Consider the following 8,376-nt stretch of genomic DNA (forward strand, 5'->3'; position numbering starts at 1 on the left):
ACTCGATCTCTCATCACTGTGCCTTTGCAATGACCATCTATTATGCCTGGAATTTCACTCCCTCCTCACCACCATACTTCTAAGAATTCCTCAGTTTTAACTCTTTTGTCTTAGATTAGCTACCATCTACTGGAATGATTTCCTGATCTGCATGGCTGCTAATGTCCTTTTTAGCACAAACTTTTGGTGTTACAGTCATTTCAGCCATGTCAGACTCTTTATGACCCCATTTGGGGCTGTCTGGGCAAAGATACCAGTGATTTTTTTTTTATTTTTTTTTGCTGGGCAATTGGGGTTAAGTGACTTGCCCAGGGTCACACAGCTAGAAAGTGTTAAGTGTCTGAGGTCGGATTTGAACTCAGCTCCTCCTGAATCCAGGGCCAGTGCTCTATCCACTGTGCCACCTAGCTGCCCCTTGGAGTGATTTTGCCATTTCCTTCTCCAGCTCATTTTACAGATGAGGAAACTGAGGCAAATAAGGTGAAGTGACTAGCTTAGGGTCATCCATCTAGTAAGTGTCTGAGGACAGTTTTGAACTCAGGAAAATGAGTGTTCTGATCCCAGGCCTGGTACTTTATACACTGGACCACCCAGCTGCACTTAGCATAAACCACCTTGCTTTTTTTATTTTGTATTTCTTCTGAATACACACATACACACACACACACACATGTATACACACACATACACACATATGTATATATGAATGTTGTCTCCCCTGATAGAATGTCACCTCCTTGTTGTCAGAGAATATTTTATTTTTGTCTTTGTATTCCCAGTGCCTAACACAATGTCTAGGGCATAATTGGTACTTAATAAATATTTTTTGACTGATTTTATATATATATATATATATATATATATATATATATATATATATCTTTGGGGGGGGCAGGGCAATGAGGGTTAAGTGACTTGCCCAGGGTCATACACCTAGTAAGTGTCAAGTGTCTGATGCCAGATTTGAGCTCAGGTCCTCCTAAATCCAGGGCTGGTGCTTTATCCACTGTACCACCTAGCTGCCCCCTTAAATTTATTTATTTTTTTTTTCAGGGCAATGATTTGCCCAGGGTCACACACCTAGTAGGTGTCAATTGTCTGAGGCCAGATTTGAACTAGGTCCTCCTAAATCCAGGGCCAGTGCACCACCTAGCTGCCCCTTGACTGATTGATTTTAGAGATTATTATAATAATCCAGGCAAGAAGGGATAAGAGCCTTGCCTACATTCACCATATATTTGAAGATGGAATTATGAAAATGGTAATTTATGTATGAGGTTTTGAAGAAAAAATACCAAAGTGTGAATGACCTAAGTCAATTGAATAAAGATAATTTTTTTTTTTGACTGTACAATTGCTTTATTGCAGATTTCAGGAGCATGTGACAGGAGGGCCACAGCTTTCTCTGAGGCCCAATTTTAGAGGTTCTCTGTTGGCTGGTGGGGCCAATAAGGATACTTCTTCTTGTCCAGTGTGGTTTTAGGGAAGGCTTTGTTCAAATCCTCAATGGTCATCTGTTCAAATGGAATTATATTCTTGATCTTTTCCATCTCTTTCTGAAGATCTGCAATCCTGGCATTTGAAGCTTTCACGAAATCAGCACCAATCTTTGCATCTTCCTGTTCTTCAGCATCCACTAAGGCAGTGAATTTGTCTTCTGGCACAGGAATTTTCAGCTCATTGAACTTCTTCTCAAACTCTTCCACAAGGTCAGGCTTAGCCACGTGTTCCTTGTAGTAAGCCCAGTTGATCACTTGTGGCTTCTCGGCCAGGGTAACCAATCTGGTAGTAAGATATTCATTATGGGATTTCAAGGCATTAGCAATGGCCTTCTGATTTTGGGGTATGACCTTGCCAAATGCTACCCAATCAATAGCTTTCATAGCAAGCTTTCATCCAGCCATTTTGGAACTTCACCGACCCCGGTGGTGTACAGCTCGGGGCAGAGAAAAGATAATTTTTTTTTAAGAAAGATCTTTTCTTTCTGTAATGTGTCTCAAATCCAAATCCATTTGAACTCTGCAGCCCAGCCTCTGGTCCATTACAATAGGAGGGATGGAGAATTTAATACCTCTTGAAGCAGTTTGTTCTATTTTTTTCTAGTTGTTTTTCCTGTCATCAAGCTTGAATTTGCTTCTTTGAAACTTTCACTGGTTGTCAGTACTTCTGCATGATGAGGCATACCTCCTCCCTATGAAAACCTTTCCCATTTTTGCAGATTGCTAGTTGCCCCAGCTAAGTCTCCCCCCACACCAGGCTAAACATCTCCCTCCTCCCTCTTTGAGGGCAGGCACTGTTTTGTCTTTTGAGTGTATCTTACATAATAGGCAGGTTTATTTTAATTAAAGAAACTTTCTCCTCCTTAAACAAAAAACAAACAAACTGTTTATTAGCATTAAAGAAAGAAAATTTCTCCTCCTTAGAAAAGGCCAGGCATAGACATAGAAGATATGGATTTTATTTTTCTCTTTTCTCACTTAAGACTTAATATGTAGAATAAGTAAAAATGCCATTCCGAGGCTGGTGAGTTCAAGAGTTAAGGACTCCCCAGGGAGGAAACATCCTTGGGCACTTTTCCTCAGTTTACTTATCTCATAAATATCCTTTTTTTTTTTTGTCTTGCCTATACACTTTTTTCTTTTTCTTTTCTTTTTTTTGCAGGGCAATAAGGGTTAAGTGACTTGCCCAGGGTCACACAGCTAGTAAGTGTCAAGTGTCTGAGGCTGGATTTGAATGCCTATACTCATTCACTCCAGTATTCTACAACCTGGCAGTTCCAGCCTCATTTTACCTGTTTCCCCCTTTTTATTTTATTTCACCTTGCCTGTGAAATGGAGGCAATGAATATACTCAGAGTTTATCTTTTCCCATTTCCCATTTCCCATTTCTTAGCTCCCCTGATATACATACAGAAGTCCAATCCATGGAGCAGCTGTCTGGGTGGCCTCCTAAGAGCAGAGAGTCAGGTAGGTCCATGTAGGAGAAAGCCATTTTCTCATATATAGAGGAAGATAGGAATAGGACAGCTAGTGGAAGTGTCTCACTGGCGACGAGAAGGAAGAAACTAGAATCATCAACAATTTTGCAGTGAAGTCCAGTGTCAGGGGGAAGGCATTAATGTGTTGACTTCAAGCATAAGGAGGTGGTATGCATGATCCCAAGTCACTTTCAGAAGAGTCAAATTTTCTCCTTAAAGTAGAGCAGAGAATAAACAGCAAGGCTGACTTCACTAGTGATTCCTGAAGATGTGTGAGGAGATGCATACATTTCTACTTGGGTGTTTGTTTTGTCCCCTACACCTAGATACACCTGTGTTCAGAGTACCGTTTAGGTTATTGTTTCTTCAAAATAATCCTTCAAGGGGCAGCTAGGTGGTGCAGTGGATAGAGCATCAGCCCTGGATTCAGGAGGACCTGAGTTCAAATCTGGCCTCAGACACTTGACACACTTATTAGCTGTGTGACCCTGGGCAAGTCACTTAACCCCAATTGTCTCATCCAAAAAAAAAATCCTTCAAGCTCTCATCAATATATCTCTGTTAAGACATACTAAGTGACAGAAAAAAATAGGACATTTAATTAAAATAGAATAGTAAGAGAAATAACAATGAATTAAATCAGATAGTAAGTATTGCCTGTGTTCATACATAAATTTATCCAACATATACAAACACAGTGGAAGAGGGATACAGTCAGTTCATTGTTGAGACTTAGAATCTGAAACTTGTTGGCTTAATTAGTTTCCTTTTAAGTCTTAGTTTGGTAGGGCAAAAGTATTAACTTATTAAGCCTAGGCAAATATTGAATTCACAGTACCATGACCAAATGCATGTTGAGTGACATCATCATACGTTTTCCTTAAAAAGTAGCCCAGAGAATTTTCCCCAATAAATAAGGATCTCTCATCTGCTAAGCATTGTGGGATGTGGTGTCTATAAACAAGTCCTTTACACTGTATTATTTCAAAGGTTATTCTCAATTGTGTACAACTGTGTTCATAATCACTAACCAGAAATTAATTGATTGGTGTGTCTTATTTTAACAATTAATTTATTTTAAATTTTTGTTTGTTTTGCAGGGTAGTGAGGGTTAAGTGACTTGCCCAGGGTCACACAGCTAGTGTCAAGTGTCTGAGGCTGGATTTGAATTCAGGTCCTCCTGAATCCAGGGCTGGTGCTTTATCCACTGTGCCACCTAGCTGCCCCCGCTGATTCACTTTTGAGCTACAGTTTTCTTATTCTTAAAACAAGAATAAAAATATTCTCATTACCTACTTTACAGTGCTGTTGTAAGGCTCCAATAAGATAACGCATGTAAAACACTTTGTAAAGTCCTATGCAAATTGAGATACTATTGTTATTATATCATTATCTTGGCTCTTCAGGTTCTTGGGGAATCTGTATCCTCTTCTGAACTTATACCTAGGGCAAATTGTTTTTTCAAATTGTTCTTTAATTCATTCAGTGCCTATTATTATGTTACCTATTGGGGGTGAAGTAGATAAGCACTATGCATGGAGTTGGGAACCTTATTTCAAATCCTGTCTTTGATACCTTGTCAATGTGATCCTGGACAAGGCACCTTTCTATGTCATACTAGGGGAAAGGGTGGAAGTGGTCCTGTCATGCTCTTTGTTGATCATATTACCGGGAAAGTATGGTGCTCAGTTCTGAGATCATCTGCAAAATGGGGATAACAATATTGTACTGGCAGTCTTCCAAGATTATTGTGATGAAAGTGCTTTGCAAACTTTAAAATGCTATAGGAATGTGAGCTATTCTTGTCATTTTACTTTTTTCATATGTGTTTTCCTTTTCTATTTTGTTGGTCCTTCATTCTCAAAGAGGACTCATGACAGCAGGGTGATGTCATGGCTTAGGTGGGGGAGAACTGTGCAAAGTTACCAACTTCACTCTCTCCTCCAGAGCCATCTGGGTCCAGTGGCAAGATATATATCAGGACAACTGGAGATGGCCCCTGATGTTTAACGAGATTGGGGTTGTGACTTGCCCTGGGGTCACACAGCTAGTGTCTGAGGTGAGATTTGAACTCAGGTCCTCCTGACTCAGGGGCCAATGCTTTATCTACTCTGCCACCTAGCTTCCCCTTTCTTTTATATCTAAGCTCCTTGTGGTGGGCCCACAGAGCCCTGAACCAAGTTAGGTAAACATTATGTTCTCATTAACTGCTTTTGGAAATTTGTTAATGGGTTCTTATTTGGATTTGGTCTGCACACTTAAATAAAACTGATCATAGGCTTTCTAAGCCTCCAGGGCTGAGAGATCAGGGCCTTGGATGTGGTAGCCTCTTCCATCCCCTACAATGTTCAGTAGTCCCAGAGTCGCAGTGCACTGGGGGACTTAGAGTTCTTCCCTCTTCAATACTTACAGAATTCCCCCAATTCTTACTTTCTAGTCTCTGATTTATTTTCCTTTACATAAAGATATCAAGAATGTACTTAGTGAGGGGCAGCTAGGTGGCGAAGTGTATAGAGCACTTGCTCTGGATTTAATAGGACCTGAGTTCAAATGTGACCTCAGACACTTGACACTAGCTGTGTGACCCTGGGCAAGTCACTTGACCCTCATTGCTCCGCAAAAAAAGAAAAAAAAAAGATCGTAGTCAATAAAACTTGGATGACTGCACATTTCAGCTGGGGTCCCTTCCTCTGGTCTGGTCAGATTACTTATCCTCCCGATCCTTCCTGATTTAACCAGGTTGTGTTTGAGGCATTAGCCTGGGAATAGCTGACTTTTCTAGATATTTTATATTTTATTTCTCAAGGCTGGAATTTCTTTTATCAAATTATTTAATCCTTTTCCAGGAAAAGATATGATCACGAGCAACTTTCTTACCCATTTTTTATTGCAAGTGGATTTCTAATAAGTGAATTGGAAGATTTAGAATATACTCGCTTCCATTTCCCTCCTCATCCCCATTTCTGCTTGCACCTCCCCCTCCCCCACCCTCCAAAAAGAACAGAAGAACTCGATATAGAAAGACTGATTTAGACACAGAAATTCTCATGAATCGCAAGTTTATTAGCTTAGGACAAAACAGGAAGATGGTGGTACAGATACTAGGGTGAAGAGGTCGAGGGACCTGTGGACAGGATGATGACATTTCCCAGTCAGGTGAAATATTCCGGAGAATAAGACACAGGTGCTGAAGCTGCCATTGAGGTTAAGGGGCAGTTGAAAGGAGAACCTTTCATTTTAGGGGGTGGGGGAAGAATTGAAGGCATTTGGTAAAACTTAAGGCAATATCATGAGAATTGTAAACCTTTTTTAGGCCACAGCAGGAGCAAACTTTTTGCTCATTCCTCTGGGTGCTGGGCAGGGTGGTTTACTTGGTTGGCCAGCAAGGTGCCTGCTTCTGCTGGGTCTGGTGGGCCACGGGCACTCCCTTGCCACCTCCGGAGGAGCCTCCGCCGCTGCCCCCGGAGGAGCCACCTCCGCAGCCAGAGGAGCCGCCGCCGCCGCCGCTGGGGTAGACGCAGCCACCACCGCTGGAACCTCCGCCGGAGCCGCCACCGCAGCCGGAGGAGGAGCCGCCGCCGCCGCCGCAGCCAGAGGAGCCGCCGCCGCCGCCGCTGGGGTAGACGCAGCCACCACCGCTGGAACCACCGCCGGAGCCGCCGCCGCAGCCGGAGGAGGAGCCGCCGCCGTAGCTGCCGCCGCCGCCGCAGCCGGAGGAGCCGCCCCCGTATGATCCCCCTCCGCTGCTCTGCTGGGATGGGGCTTGGGCGCACTGCTGAGAAGAGTAGCCGCCGCCGCCGGAGCTGCCGCCGCCGCCCGAGTAGTAGCCACCGCCAGAGCCACCTCCGCAGCTGGAGCCGCCGCCGCTAGAGCCTCCGCCGCCGCAGCTGGAGCCGCCGCCGCCAGAGTAGCCTCCGCCGCAGCTGGAGCCTCCGCCGCCGGAGTAGCCTCCGCCGCAGCTGGAGCCTCCGCCGCCGGAGTAGCCGCCGCCGCCGCCGCCGCCGCAGCTGGAGCCCCCGCCGCCGGAGTAGCCGCCGCCGCCGCCGCCGCAGCTGGAGCCGCCCCCACTGCCGCCGCCGCCGCCACCGCTGCTTCCGGAGTACTTCTGTTGGCTGGGATAGTAGGAGGAGCCACCGCCACCGCCGGAGCCACCGCCACCACAGCTGGAGGAGCCGCCGCCTCCGCCGCCACCGCTGGAGTAGCAGTAGCCTCCGCTGCTACCGCCGCCGCTACCGCCACCACAGCTGGATCCACCGCCACCTGAGCCACCGCCGCTGGGGTAGCAGTAGCCGCCGCCGCCACTGCTGCTACTGCCGCCGCAGCCGGAGCTACCGCCGCCGCAGCCGGAGCCACCGCCACCGCCACCGGAGCCACCGCCGCCGCCGCCGCCGCCGGAGACCTTGACACAGCCTACTGGGGGCTGGGGTGTGGGCTGGGTCTTCTGGTAAGACATCTTTTCAGTTGCAGGGGATGAAGAGCTTGGAAAGAGAGAAATAAATACATTTGAATGAGAGAATCCTCTCGGTCTGCACTGAGACTTCAGGCTGTACGGGGCTTCTGGTTTGAGAGCAATTAATTGGGGTCTCTCAGAAAACACACCGGGCTCTAAACGAGTGGAATGAGAAGTTATCCCAAACCTGGGCAGGGGCAATTCCACCCCTGGAGTCACAGTGAGTTTTCCTGGAAGATTCTGCCTTTCCAGGAGGCAGTGTGGTCATTTAGCAAGATCACAGGATTATATCTGAAGGGATTTGGAGATCTAGTGTAACTTCCTAATTTTAAAAGGTGAGGAAATCAAGCCAGCGAGTAGTTTGTCTAGAACCACACAGGTAGCTGAGTTGGGATTTTAACTAAGGTTTCTTTTTGTTTTTTTAAACTCCAAATCCAGGACTCTTTCCATCACAGATGATAATAAAAATAGCCTACTATGAAAATAATCTATGCAAAGCGCTTGGGTTGTATTCATCACTTTCGAGCCTCAAAACAACCCTGTAATGTAAGCACTGCAAGCATGATTATTTCTTTTACAGATAAAGAAACTGAGGCCAGAGTTTGTGACCTGCTCATACATATCTTTATACAAATCCTGTCAGAGGCAGGGTTTGAATTTTTCATCCTGACTCCAATATCCACACTTTTTATAGTATGCCATTTGCCTCCGTTAGCATAGGTTTGCTATGCTCTAGATGGTTTGGAGCTTAGAAAGTTAGGAAGCAGGTGTTAGTTGGTTTTGTTTCGGTCCCACTTAGAGATAGGGAGATGACATCAGTGACTTCTTCTCCTCCTACTTCTGCTCAGTCTCAGAATTTTGGGACCCTTGTCCATAAATTCAAGTTTAATTAATTCAGCAGGCATTTATTTGTTAAGCACCTACCAAGTGCAAGGCACCATTCCACTGA

At 45.2% G+C, this 8,376-nt stretch overlaps 2 protein-coding genes across 2 annotated transcripts; both read right to left on the reverse strand.

Annotated features, from left to right (window-relative positions):
• Positions 1-1,333: 1,333 nt before the first annotated feature.
• Positions 1,334-1,913, reverse strand: LOC122725606 (ATP synthase subunit d, mitochondrial-like). Its single transcript, XM_043962804.1, has one exon. The coding sequence runs from the start codon at positions 1,881-1,883 to the stop codon at positions 1,419-1,421; it is 465 nt and encodes a 154-aa protein (XP_043818739.1). The 5' UTR covers positions 1,884-1,913; the 3' UTR covers positions 1,334-1,418.
• A 4,114-nt stretch (positions 1,914-6,027) lies between these two features.
• Positions 6,028-7,595, reverse strand: LORICRIN (loricrin cornified envelope precursor protein). The gene has a single exon (XM_043963116.1). It carries the CDS (start codon positions 7,428-7,430, stop codon positions 6,345-6,347), a length of 1,086 nt encoding a protein of 361 aa, XP_043819051.1. The 5' UTR covers positions 7,431-7,595; the 3' UTR covers positions 6,028-6,344.
• Between the last annotated feature and the right edge of the window lie 781 nt (positions 7,596-8,376).

Source organism: Dromiciops gliroides, chromosome 4 (assembly GCF_019393635.1).
Source record: "Dromiciops gliroides isolate mDroGli1 chromosome 4, mDroGli1.pri, whole genome shotgun sequence".
NCBI classification, from domain to species: domain Eukaryota; kingdom Metazoa; phylum Chordata; class Mammalia; order Microbiotheria; family Microbiotheriidae; genus Dromiciops; species Dromiciops gliroides.